Source organism: Geotrypetes seraphini, chromosome 17 (genome assembly GCF_902459505.1).
Source record: "Geotrypetes seraphini chromosome 17, aGeoSer1.1, whole genome shotgun sequence".
Taxonomy (NCBI): Eukaryota; Metazoa; Chordata; class Amphibia; order Gymnophiona; family Dermophiidae; genus Geotrypetes; species Geotrypetes seraphini.
Genome location: NC_047100.1, coordinates 21,411,168 through 21,430,705, shown reverse-complemented (window position 1 = coordinate 21,430,705; position 19,538 = coordinate 21,411,168). Strand labels below are relative to the sequence as shown.

Sequence of the window (19,538 nt, the reverse complement as noted above, 5' to 3'; positions counted from 1 at the left end):
AGCACATTCTTGCACATTTGCCAGTACCGCTGTGTTTTTATAAATTGCCTTCAATGTCATAAGGAGAACAGAAATAGGAAACAGAGGCCAATTTGTCTCTCAAAAAGAGTATTGTCAATGAAGAACAGAGACAAACTATAAGGATGGAGTCTTCTGCTTGCTGCGATAGAGATGATGCATATTTCTGCAAGAATATTTCAACGTTAGATTTTAGCACTGACTCGTGAGGCTTTCTTTGATTTATTTGCACGATATGCATCCACTGTATAGAATTCTTTTTTGTAACTTGACAAGATCATTTTTCTGTATACATCTTATTAAGGACATATTAATAGCACAAATACCAAAAGGTGTGAAGTTTTATATCAAAGACCTAAAAAAGGAGAAAATATTTTGTAAATTTAATATATCTCTTCCGGTTGGCAAGTCATTTTGGATAGCATATGTGGGACTTGTATTATGGGTAATGGAAATATAATTGATATACCACCTTGCTATGATACAACTGAAGCAGTTTATATATTATACTAGTATTTTAGCCTGTTACATTAACAGGTGTTAGCTGTCTTTGATCTCCCCCACTTCCCTGTGCAGCAGCCACAGCAGCAGCATTCCCTCCCCCCACACCACTTCCCTGTGCAGCAGTAGCATTTCCCTTACCCCCCATCCCTTCCCGCGGTCCTGCCCCCACACACACACACATTTCCCTGTGCAGCAGCAGCAGCATTTCCCTGCCTTCCCTGTGCTGAAGCAGCATTTTCCCCCCCCACACACACACTTCCCTGTGCAGCAGCAGCATTTCCCGGCCTTCCCTGTGCAGAAGCAGCATTTCCCCACCACACACACACTTCCCTGTGCAGCATCAGCATTTCCTGGCCTTTCCTGTGCAGCAGCAGCATTTCCTGGCCTTCCCTGTGCAGCAGCAGCATTTTCCGCCACACTCTTCCCAGCCGCCACGATGAAATTGATAGAAAAGCGCTGCACCGCGCTACCACTGGCTTTGGCATTTTCTATCCACTGCGGCCAACCCTAGCGGAAACAGGAAGTAGTCAGAGAGGGCGGGCCACAGTGGACAGAAGACGGTGAGGCCAGTGTTAGCGCAGTGCAGCGCTTTTCTCTTAATTTAAACAAGGGTGAGCCGGCCAAGAGGAGGCTTTGGCGGTAGTGGTTTTGGCAGTGAGTGAGGGTGGGAGTCACCGGCTGTGCTGTGTGTCTCCGAGTTGCCTGGCCGCTGTATCCGCACTCCTGCTGGCCACGGACCTACTGATCACAGATCAGAGATCACGGAAGCACGCAGATAAGTGAGCATGCGCAGCTAGGGTTTTATTATATAGGATACGGGTACTTTCTCTGTCCCTAGTGTGCTAACAATCTAAGAGATTCTTTTCCTAAGCTACAGTAAGCACTTCTGCATGCTAACTGCAGCTTAAAAGAGCTTACTGTAGGATACAATGTAGTGTAATGGAGTAGGAAGGGGGGAGCAGTCCACCCTGGGCGCATTCTTGATGGGTGCACCGGCACCCATATTCCTTTCAGCTCCTTCCCTGCCGCCTACAACCATGTGCATGTAGCCTTCCCCTCCCCCATATCTCCTTAATGTTCCCGGCATGAGCAGCAACCCCAACCTGCTGCTCACGCCAGCGCCGGCTCTTCCTCCGTCACTCCACGGACCCCCATCTAGGAAGTGATATCAGAGGAAGAGCTGAAGCTGGTGCGAGCAGCACCCTGGGGTTGCTGCTCTCATCAGGAATGTTAAAGAGGTATGGGGGAAGGGGTGTGCCCTAGTGGTAGGAAGGAGCAGATGGGGGTGGGGTGGAGAAAAGGGTGGGGAGAGGCACCACTGCCCCTGTGCGCCTCTCACCCTTGCTACGCCACTGCTGTGGTGTCCCTTGGTAATTTTGCAATCTGCATACAAACTGTGTACTAAAGCATACATTTCATTTTTTTCATACAAGGGGTGTTGCTGGGGCCAGAGAGAGGGAATTTCTGTGCTATCAGTCAGTGAGTCTGTATTAGCACTTGCTAACTGATTAGCAGGTGACTAGTGTGTGAATCCTTACTTGCCTACAAACTAAGTGGCAGAAAGGGTTCACAAATTAATTTTTGTTAATGGTCATGTGCTAATGATAATATTAGCGCATGGCCATTAATTCATAAAATGGAAAATTGTCTATTTACCAGCTGTGCTAAAAATGGCCTTAGTGTATGGCAGTGTATCACAAACTGTGTGCTGCACAAAATTTCAGGTGTGCCGCGTGAAGCCGGGGAGGAGGCTCCGGCGCTGGTTGACTGCCTACATGGTTTGGTTCCACCTCAAGAAAGGATCCACTAGGCCAAACACATCAACTAAGGTCCTAAATTTTAAAGGAACTAACTTTCAGGGCATGGGGGACTACGTCTATAGAGTGCTGCAGAACCAAAGCACAGCAAACAATGTAGAGGAACTATGGTCGACTCTGAAATCTACCCTGCAAGGAGCAACCAACATATACATCAAAACCGAGAGTAAACGTCGCGGAAAAAATAGACCACAGTGGTTCTCCGCAGAGATCTCAGAACTAGTAAGACAAAAGAAAAAAGCTTTTGTGAACTACAAACTATCACAACGACCGGAAGCTAAAGAAACCTATCTGGCCAAATCCAGAAAAGTTAAAACTACAGTCAGAGAAGCCAAACTCCAAATTGAAGAAAACATATCTAAGCAGGTAAAGAAAGGGGAGAAATCCTTTTTGAAATATGTTAGCGACAGGAAGAAGAACACAAGCGGTATTGGGCGCCTAAAGAAATCTGATGGCAATTTTACAGACTCGGATGCCGACAAAGCAGAACTACTCAACAACTACTTCTGTTCAGTCTTCACCTGCGAAGCACCAGGATCCGGTCCTCAGTTACAGGCAAAGAGGAATTTGGAGGACCCATTCCGGGTCAAGGAATTTACTGCGAGCGAGGTCTACCAAGAATTATCAAAATTTAAAGTAAACAAAGCTATGGGCCTGGACAATCTACACCCTAGAGTACTTCGAGAACTGAGTCGAGCCATTAGCTGTGCTCTTCAATCTTTCACTAAGCGAGGGAAAAGTTCCCCTGGACTGGAAAACTGCCAATGTTATCCCGCTCCACAAAAAGGGATTCAGGTCAGAGGCTGAAAACTATAGACCGGTGAGTCTCACATCAATAGTGAGTAAACTCATGGAGAAGTTGATCAAGAACGGATTGGACACATTTCTGGATGATGTAATATTAAGGGATCCCCATCAGCATGGCTTTACAAAGGGAAGGTCTAGTCAATCCAACTTGATTTCTTTGACTGGGTAACAAAAAAACTGGATGAGGGTGAGTTCCTGGATATCGTGTATTTAGACTTTAGCAAGGCTTTTGATAGTGTTCCACACCGTAGGTTATTGAACAAGATGAACTCATTAGGACTAGGAAAAACACTGACAGCATGGGTACAGGACTGGCTCAGTGGCAGACTTCAAAGAGTAATGATGAATGCTATTCCCTCAAAAATGTCAAAAGTGACCAGCGATGTGCCACAGGGTTCGGTCTTGGGCCCGATGCTATTCAATATCTTTGCTAGGGATCTAACTCAGGGACTTCGAGGCAAAATTACATTGTTTGCTGATGATGCTAAACTATGCAACAATTTGGCCAGAGCAACAGAACCTGATAACGCGACCAGGCCCAGCACTATGGAACAGGACCTGCTTTTGTTGGAACAATGGTCAAGTACTTGGCAGCTAAACTTTAATGCCAAAAAATGTAAAAGTAATGCACCTTGGGAGCAGAAACCCATGCAGAACATACACCTTGAACGGTGAAATCTTAGCAAGAACCACTGCAGAAAGGGACTTGGGAGTTCTCATCCAGGAAGATATGAAAGCTGCCAAACAGGTGGAGAAAGCTTCAGCAAAGGCAAGACAAATGCTGGGTTGCATCAGAAGGAGCTTTATCAGTCGAAAGCCTGAAGTCATACTACCATTGTACAGATCCATGGTGAGACCTCACCTGGAGTACTGTGTCCAGTTTTGGAGGCCACATTATCAAAAGGATGTGAAGAGAATGGAGTCGATCCAGAGAATGGCCACTAGGATGGTCTCAGGACTTAAAGATATCCCATATGAAGAACGTCTGACCAGATTGCGCTTATATTCTCTCGAGGAGCGCAGAGAAAGGGGGGACATGATAGAAACATTCAAATACATCACAGGTCACATTGAAATACAGGAAGAAATATTTTTTCTTACAGGTCCCACGGCAACAAAGAGGGCATCCGCTAAAACTTAAGGGAGGAAGATTTCATGGTGACACCAGGAAGTACTTCTTCACCGAGTGGGTGATTGATCGATGGAATAAACTTCTATGCCAGGTGGTTGAGGCTAGTAGCATACTCGACTTCAAAAATCGATGGGACAAACAGGTGGGGGTGCTACAGGGTTATGTATAAAAATGGGTACTCCAGGGAGGGAGGGGTCTTGAGTGGGCAGACTTGTTGGGCCGCCAGCCCTCTTCTGCCGTCATACTCTATGTTTCTATGACGTGCCTCTCCTCCTCCCTGGCCTCTCTCCTCCTCTTCTTTTTCAGCACTCCCCCACTGGCGGCTCAGGGCCCTGTCTTCAGGGCCTCCGTGCATGTGTGGACAATGACACGCAGCTCCTAATTGGTAAGGCCTGACTTTAGTACAGGAAGAGGCGGTCGGAGCATACAGTGAGTGAGTTTCTTCACTCGCCGGCGCTCTGGCTGCCCTCTCCTGCCCGGTCATTTGTGGCAAGAAAATACTGCAAATGACCAGGACCGCAAACCGCCAACCATGAATTCACGGGGGAGCAGTGTATCAGCTAATATTAACCAGCAATCTAATTGTAAATGTTTCAAAAAATACCTAAACACCTATTTATTTCAAGAAGTTGTTATTAATAATTTCTAAATATTATAATACTTTTTTTAAATGTGTATCATCATAATGACTTGATTCACATTGATATACTGTATATCTCCTTAGATTAGATATATCTATTCTGTGATGCTCATTGAGTTGTCTTCTCTTCCATGCTTTGCATGCATTATCTACTGCTGAAAATTTTTGCACTGCTTTTGTCACATATGTTCTACTACTCAGAATCTCCTTGTCATACCTTCTTTAAAATCGATTAATATATTGCGTTCCAATAACTTTGCGATTACTGCCCCTACCCTATGGAATTCGCTGCCTAACCACTTGCGCCGTAAATCCGATTTAAAACAATTTAAAGCAAAACTAAAAACATTCTTGTTCCAAGACGCTTTTGGATAATAACTGTCCTTTTAAGGGCAAAATTTAAAACAACTGGGTTTTTTTTTTACCCTAACCTATTGTTTTTCCCTTTTATGTCGCTCCTTTTCTATAATAATTGTAGTTCCTCCCCATTACCCTATTGTTTGAGGTAGTTCCGTACGTTCCATCGAAACCTTTTGCTATGTTCGGATGTTATTTAGTATTCCTTGTTTTTATGTGTTTTTATGTAATTTTACATTGTAAACCGCTTAGAAACCTGAATAAGTGGTCTAAAATTTTTTTTTCATAAACTTGAAACATGGAAAGGTCAGCTGTACTGTACTAAATTATTCTTCTTTATTTGGGTATTATTGATGATTAGTACAGTTGGATTGTACCATGTCTTAGTTACCATTTGTATATTTTTCTGTTTGCTTTTTCTATAAAAACAATAAAAAACATTTGAACTGAAAAAAAAAGTAAATCAAACTCAGGCTCTGAGCTTTCCACTGAAGAGGACAGAACTTTAGAAAAATTCACAGTTGCAGACCTGTGAGGATGAAATAGTATGAGAGCTATGTTTGTCAACGTTAAAAGGTTTTGAATACTGCCTTCTGGTTATTAAGTTGGAGTCCGAGAGGAACAGGAGAAAAGCTACCCTAACTTAAGCCATATAGCTGTCTGCAGTACAATTGAATATCACCGCTATGTGGAAAGCTAGTGTCTGTCGCCACTGGATATGAATATTAAAGGGTGAATAGATACAGAATTTAAATGCCACAGCCAGTGCTTAAAACAAATACTGACTGCAGCCTTTAAATATTGACCCGAAAGACTATGTTACAACCTTAAGAACTAGTATAACGGCAAAAGAATTTCAATGACTTGTCTGCTTCTAAACTGCCAATAAAAAACCCCATTACTGCTAGAAATTTCAGTATTTACAAACTGTGTTTTTCTTTCAAAGTCTTCACAGATGGAACCAGATGCCATATGGGAATACATTTCATTGCTATTAAAAGAGCTAGTTCTATATTGCTTAATTGCTTTGAGACACCTCACAAATGTATGTCTTTTTTCAAATTCTGTCATACAGTACCAAGTAAAAAAAAAAAACCCAACCCAAAACAGGAGGATAAGCCAGCCAAATTCACAATTATGTGAAAAATATTACATAGTTATATTGGACAAAATTCTAAATTGTGCCATAAAATTTATTTATTTTATTTAAAATTACTCATAACCCGCCAATCCACAAATCTAGGCAGGGAACAAAAATAATATACAAAATACATGAAATCCTGTAAACAAATACAAATAAGCACGACAAACAGTATAAAAAATAACAGTGACTCAAGCAGTCGCATGGCTCACCACCAAGCGCTCAAACAGCAAAGCTTTCACCCCTTTTCTGAAATTCAAGAGCATGCTAGATTGGCACAAAGGTAGGGCATTCCACAGCATCGGGCCATGGACAGAAAGCATCGACTTGCGGTTCCCAGTAAGCCTCACCACTGCCAATGACGGAACTTCTAAACAAGGACAGTGCCACTGCAGTAGAGAGCAAACACTTGATGGACAGCTGAGCTGAAGCACTTTGAATATCAAACAAAGAACTTGACCCACATGCCAATTGGTAGCCAATGGAGCTCTCAAAGTATCGGTGTGATGTGGTCAAATTTTGAGGCATGAGCAATAGGGCGTGCAGCCGCAATTTGTGCCAGCTGCAACAGCCGTAAAACACATTTGGGCAAACCAAAATAAATGGAGTTACAATAATCAAGCAAAGGGGTTATCATCAACATGATGACTGTGTGAAAATTGTCACCAGAGAGATAGTCACGCAGCATCCGTAATAAACGCAGCTTGAAAAACACGCCGGAAAAATCAGCATCAATAAAAATAAGCAATAAGACCCAGAGTCTATATTACCACAGATTACACTGGCTGACAATGAAAGCTAGAGTAATTTTCATAATTCAGTTGTACAGTGCTCCTTCGTGAATTTGCGGTCCGTGGTTTCAGTCATTCGCTGTATTTTCCGACCACGAAGGGGAGGCAGAAGAGGGCAGCTGGAGTGCCAGCGAGTGAAGGAGATCACTTGCGGTATGCTCCGACCATCTCTTCCTGTACTAAAGTCGGGCCTCACCAATCAGGAGCTGCGTGTCAAAACAGCTCCTGATTGGTTAGGCCCAACTTTAGTACAGGAAGAGGCGATTGGAGCATAAAGCGAGTGATTTCCTTCACTCGCCGGTGCTCCGGCTGCCCTCTCCTGTCTCCCCAGCCTAAATTTGCAGCTTTTCGACATTCGTGGGGGTTCCTCGAATGGAACCCCCGTGAATATTGGGGGAATACTGTATGTTTTAAAGCTCTGGACTTCTACGCAGATATCTTTCTTACCATTTCAAATTCGTAAACAGAAAACATTTACGCAAAATATGATTCTTTGACTTTCCATCAGTAAAGGGATGTGTTTACAGACGATTCTTTGATAAAATATTAGCATACCAGGCGGCTATTTGGGAGAAACAAGTCAGCACTCGCATATCATTCTCCACTTCCTATTTGGCTTTCAGAAAAATGTTGGAAACATACTTGTTTGGCAAATATTTTGATTAATTTGCTGTGATCATACTATGTTGGTTAGTATTTCTTGGTTTGTAAGCCGCACAGAACCACGAAGTAGTTGCAGTATATAAGAATATATGTTATGTTATGTTAAAAGACAGCCAATGTTAGGCACCTAAATTAGTGTGCCTTGCTGATTTAGGCGATCTAACGTAATTATTTAGGGGTCCTTTTATTAAGGTGCGCTAACCAATTTAGCGCGCACTAAATACTAAGGTGCCAATAGAATATAATGGATGCCTTAGCATTTAGCGCACACTAAAATCGGTTAGCGTACCCTAATAAAAGGACCCCTTAATTAGATCAATCGATGTTGACAATAAGTTTAATTGACTTAAACTAAAATTAATTGCTAATTAGGCACCTAATGATTTTGAGTAGATGCCTAGCCCGAGGCGCCTACCAGAAAGTAGATGTGTTTAAGGGCAGATTGTGGGTGGATCTTGGGAGTGTTTTCCATGTAAGTGCTTAAAATGGGGGTGTTGGCCCAGGATGGTAGCCACACCACTTTATGAACAGCCCAGACACTATACACAAGAGGGACAGAGACAAATGGCTTGGTTTCAAACAATAAATATAGATTTTTATTATACAAGCCATTAAGCACAAAATAAAATGTGAAAACCCACAAAAAGGCAATAATGCAAATGTAAAATATGGCTTTCAACAAAATACCCACTCTCAGGTGGCAAAGACACACAGCAGCTGTGATAGGTTTTACAATGGCTCTGTAGCTTCTGCCCTGCAGCTGTGCCACACCCTGCTCTTCAGTGCAGTTGTGTTTAGCCAGAGGTTTATCTCCAAAAGACATAACCACTTCCCCCCCCAAAAAAAAAAAAAAAAATTGCATTGCGTAAGATTCAACCAGTAATAGTTTCAAACAGTCACTTCAGATTGTCCCATTCACAAACAGGTAAGGATTTGTAGCTCCCCAGCCAGATGACTAAGTGAATGTAAAAGATAGGCTTCAAAAAGGCAAAAGAGAAAACCCTCTCAAAAAGATCTCCAGTTTAAACAGTTCTTCCTTGCACTCACAGCTTAATATATCTTTCCTATATTTGTGCCAGCAAACTCAACAAACAGTTAGTTCTGTGCAAAAGATTCCAAACAGCTCCAGAGCCAAAAAGAAAAAAAACCAAAACCCCAACTTTAGTTCTCAGGTGTCAGCAATTAAGGACATTTCCCCTTTGTCCTGTGCAGTCTTATCCTCAAGAAGAAAGTTTCCTCATGTTAAGAACCCCCCCCCCCAAAAAAAAAACAAAACAAAACAAACAACCAAAAAAACCCTCAAAACAAAATCCAAACAACTTTTGGTAATTCAAAACCCAAAAGCAAACAATACTACCCCTCTTAACAGGTTTCCATAGCTTCTACTGGCTCACCTAAAAAAGGTAATTCCACAGGTACTTCCATGTATTCCTCATGAGCTGGCAGTTCTGGTAGAGTTAGCTGCTCAGGCTCATTTAGCTCCAACCTAAGATTAGGCTTTAGTTTAGGCTGGGTTCTACTATAGGGTAGTACCTGCTCCTCTGCCTCCTTCTGTCTTGTCTGCTTTCCATTCACCTTCCCTCTTCTCCTGCCTGAAGCTTATATTGGTGGGAGCCCCGCCCAAACCTGTGTGGAATCAGCATGGGCAAAAACTCTCTCTGGCTCCCCCTTTGGCCAAGCTGCAGATTGCTCCCAGGTAAATAGGGCTGTTTCCTAAGAGAAGGTTGAAAGGTTTTTTTTTCTGCTGGTTTTTATTAGCTTTTCTTTTAGAAAGGACAAATCTATCTTGCCAGGGCCTGGGACTAGAAGGACCTGTATTAGGATAATCAGTCCCAACCGCCTGCGAACCGTGGAAACCTTCCTGGTGAGCTTTAATCCCCTTTTCCAGAGGATTACTTTTAAAACCGTGGCAAGTCAGGAGATGCGCTATACTTGCCACAGTATTGGGAGTTGTTGACAGGATGGCATCTATTACGCCAGTTTTGAAGCAATTACATTGGTTACCAGTTGTATTTCAGGTGCAACATAAAGTTGTGGTCCATCAGACTGTTTACCATCAAACACCATGTGATTTTCAGCAAGTCGTGGAGCTCTAGAAGCCTAATAGATCCTTACGATCTGAACATCAAAGGCTATTAAATCCAATAGTGCAGGGAAATTATGCAGATACTAGAGCGATGACGTTTTGTATAGCTGGTGTTAAGATGTGAAACGCTCTGGTGGGCCAATTGCGCCTGTATGTGAACCAGTTTCAATTTAAGAAACAATTAAAAACTCAGTTGCTCATTATTGCATTTCTGTGAATTGATAGCCGGCATCTGAAGAGATGAAACTGTTTAACCATGTCTGTTGCTGTATTCTTGAGATTTAATAGCTGATATTTGAAAAGAAAAAAATGTTTAATTATGCAGCTTTTAAGATTTTAGTTTGTCTCTTATTTTATGTATGTTTTTATTGATGTAAAGCGTTTATTTTTTTTGGTAAATGATATAAAAAAAGTTTTAAAGAAATAAATATTTAGGCCAAGAAACCCCTGACATAAATAGAGGGTGCCTAAGTTTTTGACACCTACTGGAAGTGACATCAGCAGGAGAGATGGCACAGTCGCCAGGAACATGTCGAAGTTGTTGACTGCGGCGGTAAACAATTAGAGGCACAGGGGAAGGGGGGCATGCACGTGGTGAGAGGAGGAATGGGAAGATATGGGGGGGCGGAGAGGAGGAGGGGTGCCCCGCCCCTCTTACTATGCCACTGGACAATCCATTTTCTGCCTAGAGTCCCAATGTGAAATGGGCCTCCGCGTTTATTTGACATTTATGAGGGCACTGATTTCTAGCTCTCAGAACTGAGCTTGGAGCTGGACGTGTGAGGAAGTACCAGCATCTAGTGAGGCTGGGTCAGCCAATGGGTCTCTTTGGCAGGTGAGGCTTGAACATGGGAGGGGGTAGTAGAGAGAGCTGAGGGGGGAGAGAAGAGCTGAGAAGAAATGTTTAGTCCCTACAGTCCACTTCTGGAACCCCCCCCAAAAAACCAAAAACAAACAAAGTAAACTAAACCTTAAGTTGATATACTGCATCCTCTCCGTAAAGATAGAGCTCGGCACGGTTTACAGGAGCTTTAAGATAAGAAATGAAAAACATAATAAGAATTTGTGATAATAAAGAGGGTAGCAAGATTTACATTTTTGAGAATAGCCAAGTTTTCAGATGCTTTTTGAATAATTGGAAGGAGCCCAGATTCCGCAGCAGGAAAGGAAGGTTATTCCAAAGCTCAGTGATTTTGAAGAAAATAAATTTCCCTCATTTTCTAGGAAGAGTTTCTTTGATAAAGCGTTTTCTAACAGTAATTATATTTTCTTATACCGTTATTTGTAATTAAATATCATTCTAAATCACCTATATTGCTTATCAATAGGTGCTATATAAAGAAAAAAGCTGATTCACTGATAAATTGCTTCTAGCTGTCCTAGTTTGAATCTGACTAGGTATTGTGTGCACTGTTCCCTCTAAGTTAAGTGAGATTCCTTAACCTACAGTTCTGCTAATGGGGGGGTGTTGTTTCACTTAACATATTTCCAATAGTGAAGGACAGGAAAGCTCTGCAGGACTCCAGGTAGAGAATGACACGGTGACAAAATTCATCACCGTTCCCGTCCCCGCGGATAACCGCAGGAAATAATCCCATGTCATTTTTTAGTGTCTATTTCAGCCTCGGTCCTTCTACACCAGCATTCTTCAGAGCAAAGCTTGCGGGTCAGTGGTTGTGGCCATTCATACTCTGATTCTTATGTGAGCCAAGGATAATGAAGCCATTGTGACATCACTGATGTGATTGGCTCTTAGGCACTGGTGGAATGAGGCATTATGACATCACAATATCTGCTCTGGATACCAGAGACTGTCATTCTGTAGTGTCTGTTTCAACCTCAGTCCTTCTACACCAGCATTCTTCAGAGCAAAGCTTGCGGGTCAGTGGTTGTGGCCATTCATACTCTGATTCTTCCCTCTCTCCTTAAAGAATGATATGAAGATGGTTTCCCGCGGTTATCCGCGGGAACGGGAACGGTGTTGAATTTTGTCACCGTGTCATTCTCTGACTCCAGGGAACCTGCCTGACTTTAGTGACTGAAAATGAAATATTGAAGCACCCCCCCCCCACACACACTGGCAGACATGCAGTTGGAGGACTCCCACTCTGCTTACAGAGAACAGCGATGTAAACTTCTCTGACCTGTTTGCCAGAAAGCGTGGTAAAGTAAATTTTTATTAAATGTTAAACATTTATTTGAAAAAGGAAAAAAAAATAATACTGGTTTCTGTTGGCTATGAAAACCAGATTTTCCCTTGCTTCTTATTTAAGAGCCTTAATGATATGAAAAAGTGTGAATGTGTGGTATAAATGCTGCCTTGTAGCCTTGATAATATTCCATATTTTGAAACCTCAGAGTAAGCCAAAGACGCAGAACATTCTGGAATGTATGCAGTTCTGCTTGCATGATATAAGTGGTTATATACTATTTTGTCAAGTAAACAATAAAAAACCTTGTATTTCGGCTGTCTGGAATTGAAACATGTTAATTATGGCTTTTGTTTTTTTAACTGTATACACACATTCATGATTCTATACTGACATGTGAGGATCATTTTTTTGCTATTTTACAAACGTAAATGTTTAATGAATTCAATTTTGTTTTGTGGGAGAAATAACTACTTTTTTTGTCCTGAACTAGTGATTCCCAACTGGTCCTGGATGCACCCAGTAAGTTAGGTTTTCATGATAACCACAATAAAAATTCATGCGAGAGATTTGAATGCAGTAGAGGCGTGCACCAGAGAGTAAATTGAGCTGCCTTTATCAGCTTTATGAGCCCTGACAGACATCATATTATATTATGCTATTAAAATACCCTAATCCCTTCAAAAAAAAAAAAAAATAATAATATATATATATATATTTTTTTTTTTTTTTCTTCATTCACTGTATTGTATTCCACTGAATTCTACTGTATTTTGTGTTTTCACTGATATGTCTCAATTCTCTTGCTGTGAACTGCCCGGAACTTCCGGTTGGGCGGTATTAAGAAAATAAATTATTATTATTATTTTTTAGTGTGTGTGTTTGGTGCGTGGGTAGGGTTACCAGATTTGTCCAGGGAAATCTAGACATCTGGTAACCCTAGGCGGGGGCATTTGTTCAGAAAATTGCAAGCCATGGAATTGAGGGTGAAATACTCAAGTGGATTCAAAACTGGCTGGAGCAAAGGAAACAGAGAGTGGGGGTAAATGGACAATACTCGGACTGGAAGAGCGTCACCAGTGGGGTGCCACAGGGCTCGGTGCTTGGACCTGTGCTCTTTAACATCTTTATAAATGATCTGGACATAGGTACGACGAGCGAGGTGATTAAATTTGAGGATGATACGAAGTTATTCAGAGTAGTAAAGGCGTAGGGGGATTGCGAAGATCTGCAACGTGACATAATCAAGCTCAAGGAATAGGCATCGACATGGCAGATGAAGTTCAATGTGGATAAAGTGATCCATGTCGGTAACAAAAATCTCATGCACGAATACAGGATGTCCGGGGCGGTACTTGGAGAGACCTCCCAGGAAAGGGACTTGGGAGTTCTGATCGACAAATCGATGAAGCCGTCCACACAATGTGCGGCAGCAGCAAAAAGGGCAAACAGAATGCTAGGAATAATAAAGAAGGGGATCACGAACAGATCAGAGAAGGTTATCGTGCCGCTGTACCGGGCCATGGTACGCCCTCACCTGGAGTACTGCGTCCAGCACTGGTCTCCGTACATGAAGAAGGACACGGTACTACTCGAAACGGTCCAGAGAAGAGCGACTAAGATGGTTAAGAGGCTGGAGGAGCTGCCGTACAGCGAAAGATTAGAGAAGCTGGACCTCTTCTACCTCTTCTCCCTCGAACAGAGGAGATTGAGAGGGGACATGATCGAAACATTCAAGATACTGAAGGGGATAGACTTAGTAGATAAGGACAGGTTGTTCACCCTCTCCAAGGTAGGGAGAACAAGAGGGCACTCTCTAAAGTTGAAAGGGAATAGATTCCGTACAAAGTTCTTCTTCACCCAGAGAGTGGTACAAAGCTGGAACGCTCTTCCAGAGGCTGTTATAGGGGAAAACACCCTCCAAGGATTCAAGACAAAGTTAGACAAGTTTGTGCTGAACAAGAACGTGCGCTGGTAGGGCTGGTCTCGGTTAGGGTGCTGGTCTTAGACCAGAGGGTCGCCGCGTGAGCGGACTGCTGGGCATGATGGACCACTGGTCTGACTCAGCAGTGGCAATTCTTATGTTCTTATGTACGTTGTGAAGGGCGTGCACTTTCTCCAAAAAGTGGGCACTCATTTCCCTATAGAGTGACAGATGCATGCATAATGGTTCATGCATGCATGCAGGGCAGGATTCTTTTGAGGACGCCGATCTCGGCAGATGCCTAAGAGGCGATCGCTAATTGCGTGTCAATCATGCATCGGCATCCTAAAGAGAATCTTGTCTGAATCGCTGAACAAACACTTTAAATGTAGGCCTACATTTGTAGGTGTCTGTGTCGCACCTATGGCGACGCATAGGGAAGCTTAAGCATGCTCAAGGCCACTTCGCCAAAGCGAAACCATTTCCACAATCTGCCTTGGGTGTGCTTAAGCAGCCCTATGCTTCTCCATAGATGTGTGACACGCCTATAATGTAGGCATGCTTCTCCCCCCCCTTTTTTTTTAAACATGCACCCCAATTGGCTGAGAGATGGTTTACCGCCGCCTACCATTGGGACGCATGTTTGCAGAATCAGGCCTGCAGTATCTGGACAGGAGTGTGCCCCTTTGTAAATTGCTCCAACTCTCTAGGAAAAATGCATTCTCTGTCTAAGTAATGCATACTTTTTCAAAGAGGGCATAGTATTATCAGTGAATAAAAAAAGGCACATGGGGTAAATTGTATATATGGCGCCTAAAATATCAGCACCGAAAAAAGTGTTATTCTATAAACCATGCTTAAAGTTCATAGTTTATAGAACAGCGCTTAGGCATGGCCATTTGTACCAATGAAAATGTGCAAATTCCTGCGCCTAAACTTAAACACAAATGCCCTTATTCTATAACTAGGCGCATAACTTAAAAGGAATGTCTTGCCTATAACCCGCCCATTATTTTGACTCCCACATAAAATTTAGGCACGGGATGCATGTTACTTGGTAATTAATTCTAAATAGCAACAATAATTGCTTGTTAAAATACCAATTATCATTAATTAACTTGTTCAATTAAATTGTACATACTATTAGGGGGACAATGTGTGTTTTTCTGCTCATTTTCATTTGTTAATGGCATGCCACTAAGGTTACCAGACATCCGGATTTGGAGGACCTGTCTGGGGATCCGGACGGCTTTTCAAAACCTGGCACTTTGTCTGGGTTTTGAAAAGCTTCTGGCAACAAACGACATCGGGATGGCATTCGTGCATGCGCAGATGCAACACGGTGACATCCCATGCATGTGTGTGACATCATTGCATGCGTGAATGCCATCTGACATCGCTCGTTGCTTGTGCAGGTCGAGGAGGGTAGGGCGGGCCTGGGGGTAAGCGGGGCATGGCCAGTCAGAACGGGATGGGCCTGGGGGTGGGGCCATGGGTCCAGATTTTCCGTTTGGAAAATCTGGTAAGCCTACATGCAACCACATGACATACGTCAATGACATGTCCCATGTGATTGCAGATGACAGCTCATTCCTATAGGGTAGTATTGGTCTAGACTGAACCAGCACTGTTATATGTCTTTTACAGTTTTTAAGTCAAATATACTTTAGTACAAAACAGGTCCGCTAGGGTCACTGAATGCTGGCAGGTAATTATAAGTTAAAGTGTAGTTCCACTGAACATTTCTAGTGAGACTGCAGAGCTTAAAAGTGAAGGTCAATTGGTTTTGCCCTTTCATCAAGTCCTATGATAGAATTAGAAGCCACATAACCCATACTCTGCCCCTTTTGTAAGAAGACTTGTAAAGCTGCAGCCCAACATAGCTTACATTATGTATCATTAAAAATATTGTATCATGTTACTTTAACAAAAGGAAAAATCGCATGTGGTTATACCTTGATATGTCAGACTAGTTTTATTTTAAGTAAGAAAATCATGGGCACATCATAAGCCAATACTTATAAAGATTTTATGATGACTATACCACATTTTTTTTGTGGTTTCCTAAGAGATTAATTTATGTATTTATGTGACCATTAAGGAGGTACATCTTCACACTGCCTGCACATAGAAAAAGCTGCAGGTACTTTTACCCACTCATTTTCTTTTAGTTTTCAGAGTAAATGGTACTTGGAACACTTCTTGAACAGGTGCATAATTTTGGAGGGCAGTTCTATTAACAGGAAACTTAGAGAATGCCTATTCTATATGGGTCTACCTTCTACCTGTTGAGTAGACTCCAGTCACATAGAAACAGAGAAAAATCAAGGCAGATAAACACCACGTGGTTTGGAATTGAAAACCAAAGGTCGCTTCTTTCGCTTTTCTTTGTCCTCTCACAGAAATCATGCTTTGTTCATACTAACAATTTGTGTGTGATCTCCAAATTTCCCAATTTGCTTTTTTATATAGTAGAGATTTATATTCTGCCACTAAGGGCACAGCCTGTCCCTCAGCATATGACTAAGATTTGGAATGCCCCTCCACTATACCTAAGGGAAGAAAAGCACATGGACCGCTTCAAAAGCAACCGGAAATGTTTCCTATTTAAGGACGCTTATGATCTTTAAGTCCACTTTGACACAAATTTTAATTTTATGCATTAAACCCCTCCTTTGCTGTTCTTGCCTTAAATGTTCCTTTTCTTTAAAAGATTGTATTTCCTCCCCTCCTCCCTTCTGTGCCAGTTAGACTACGTCTTTATGTTCTCCTACCCCCTGTTTTACTAAGGTGCGCTATGCGTTTTAGCACGCACGCTAACCGCTGTGTCCATAGACTAACATGCACGTGTTAGCGTTTATCGTGGTTAGCGCACCTTTGTAAAAGTAGCCCTTAATGTCTATAGTTTTGTTTTATATTGTACTCTTTTATTTTTAAAAAATTGTATTTCGCTTAGAAAGCCAAGATAAGTGATCAAATCAAATTTTAATATAAACTTGAAAACAAGCCATAGAATGTAAAATGATTAAAAAAAAACCTCTGTGATCCCTTTACTAAGGCACATTAGCCATTTTAGTGCGCGCTAAAACGGCTAATGCGCCTTAAAAAAAGACCTCTTTATGCATACATTCAAAGCAGCAAGACAAACAGTAACACTCAACTGGTATGCGACGTACTGTGAAGAAGAAATTACAATATACAGTGGAGAAATGGAAGAGATTTAGATGTTTTTCTTGCTTACCTCGCTCCTTCCCTTTGGTGTTAAAAATTCATGCATCACAGTCTACAAAAAAAACCATAGACACACAAACTATGAATGCTCACGTACACCTAAACATTTTATTGGTCTCATTAAAGCCACTTTTATGAATTGTCTTGCTATGTACTGTGGGGCGACAGCAGAATTATTGTTCCCTGCTGCAGCCTATTGCATCTGACAAATGGACCGACAAAACCCAAACTGTATGCAAAGGTGAATTTAATATTTGCTGGCAATTGACTTTCTTTCTCGGTATGTTTCTTGTTAACTTTCCTGGCTTTTAGTAGGGAAAAAAAATCAGTATGTCATTGCTGCTTGTAAAGTCTGAAAAGCGAAGCCAAATGCTTAGTTATTAGACAGCTGTCTGGACTGGTAGAAGATGTTGCATGAATTCCACTGCAAAAGGTCCCCATTGTCACTTTTGGGAAGACATGTCTTTAATAAAATAATAATAAGACAACAAGGAGCACTCCGGTAATGACTTACATACTTTAGCTTTAGTACTTAATTCACAGTGATTAGATGGGAGGGAAAGGATGCAGGGTGAACTTGTATTTGGCATGGTAAAATGCAAAGGATGAAGCTGACAAAAACCATCCTAAGTAAGGAATGACACCTGAAAGGTGCGCTATGCTTTTTAGTGCACAATAAATATTAGCGCACGCTAAACGCTAACGTGTGCATGTTATCCTATGGAGACGTTAGCGATTAGCACACACGTTGATTTAGCATGCGCTAAACGCTCGCTAAAATGCTTAGCGCACCTTTGTAAAAGAGGGCCTATATTCTACTGCTGCTCTATGGCGATGATTAATAGATCAGAGTAGCTATTGTACTAATTTTTTTTTTCAAAAATATTTTATTGAATTTAAATAAATCATTACAATGGAATACTAATACATTAATTAAAGAAAAATCATCTAAGTACTCTAGTAAGGTGGAAAACTTTTGACCTATTTCAAAATGAATGGTTTCTTTTTTTCTTTTTACAAAAGTTCTGGAGAGGTTAGTTCTCTCGCAATTGTCAAATTTTGTAGAGCATCATAATTTATTTGATTGATACATTTCAGTTTGGTTTTAGATCTAAGCACAAAACCAAAACATTCCTCCCCCGCCCCACTCTTTCACGAAGCCGCGCAAGCATTCCTATGAGCATTGGAACTTTTATTGTTAGCACAGCATCATAAAAGGAGGGGATTGTTAATATTAATGCTTGCCAAAATCTGATTGGGTTTTCATAGGTGAGAGAAGTATTTCTCATTTCACTAGATGTAGCAGCTGCTTTTAATACCGTGAATCACACTGTTTTGCTTAGGGGGGAATTCACAAAATTGTGGGAAATGCTTGCCCTTTACAATACCTTGATGTCCTGCAGGATTCAGTAACCTGCGGTATCCCGGAACTGCAGGTTGCTGAATCACATCTCACAGGAATAATGTATATTATAGAAAAGCATTAGCTTCATATCTAACCCCCCCCCTCCCCTTTTACAAAACCGCAAAAGTGTTTTTTAGCACTGGCTGGTGGGCTGAATGCTGAGCTACTCTCACCACTCAGAGTTCCTATGAGCGTCGGGAGCAGCACACCGGCCTGTGCTAAAAACCGTTTTTGCGATTTTGTATTAAAGTCAGGCTACACCAATCAGGAGCTGCATAGCAAAGCAACTCCTGATTGGTGTAGCCTGACTTTAGTAACAGAAAGGGGGGGGGGGGTGTCGGAGCATACCGCAAATGATTTTCTGCACTCGCCGGCGCCCCAGCTGCCCTCTCCTGCCTTTTGACAGGCTCAAAATTGCATTTGCGGTTTTTTGAAATTCACGGGTATTCCTGGAACAGAACCCCCGCGAACGTCGAGGGAGTACTCTATTAATATTAGTATGTGTCAAGTTATGTATGTTTAACCTGTAACACGTTCTGAGCTCTTTGGAGACCACGAGATAGAAAATGAATTAAATAAATAAATAAACGATCTTTAGAGACCTTAGCTTTTTTTTTTTTTTTTCAGATCGTTTATTCCAAATGGAACTCGACCCGAGAAGCAGCCAGCTGCTCTTTTCATAACATAGGCTTTGAATACTTCAAATAAACTGTGACTATGGGGGCTGTTCCTCAGTGGGAGATTCAGGGTCTGCCCACAGCCTGTCCCGCCCATTTCTCTGCCCCACCCATAACTCCACTCAGCCTAGCACATTGCTCCATCCTTCCCAGCCTGTTGCTCCACCCCTGACACAGCTGATTGGTGCACAGCGA

General features: G+C 42.0%; 1 protein-coding gene across 1 annotated transcript in view; it reads right to left on the bottom strand.

Annotated features, from left to right (window-relative positions):
• Positions 1-19,538, bottom strand: part of SYNPR (synaptoporin) — a 425,318-nt gene that overhangs the window by 400,879 nt on the left and 4,901 nt on the right. Inside the window, exon 3 of the mRNA XM_033925907.1 lies at positions 17,272-17,313. Within this exon, the coding sequence (XP_033781798.1) occupies positions 17,272-17,313 (42 nt within the window). The remainder of the gene's footprint in view (positions 1-17,271; positions 17,314-19,538) is intronic.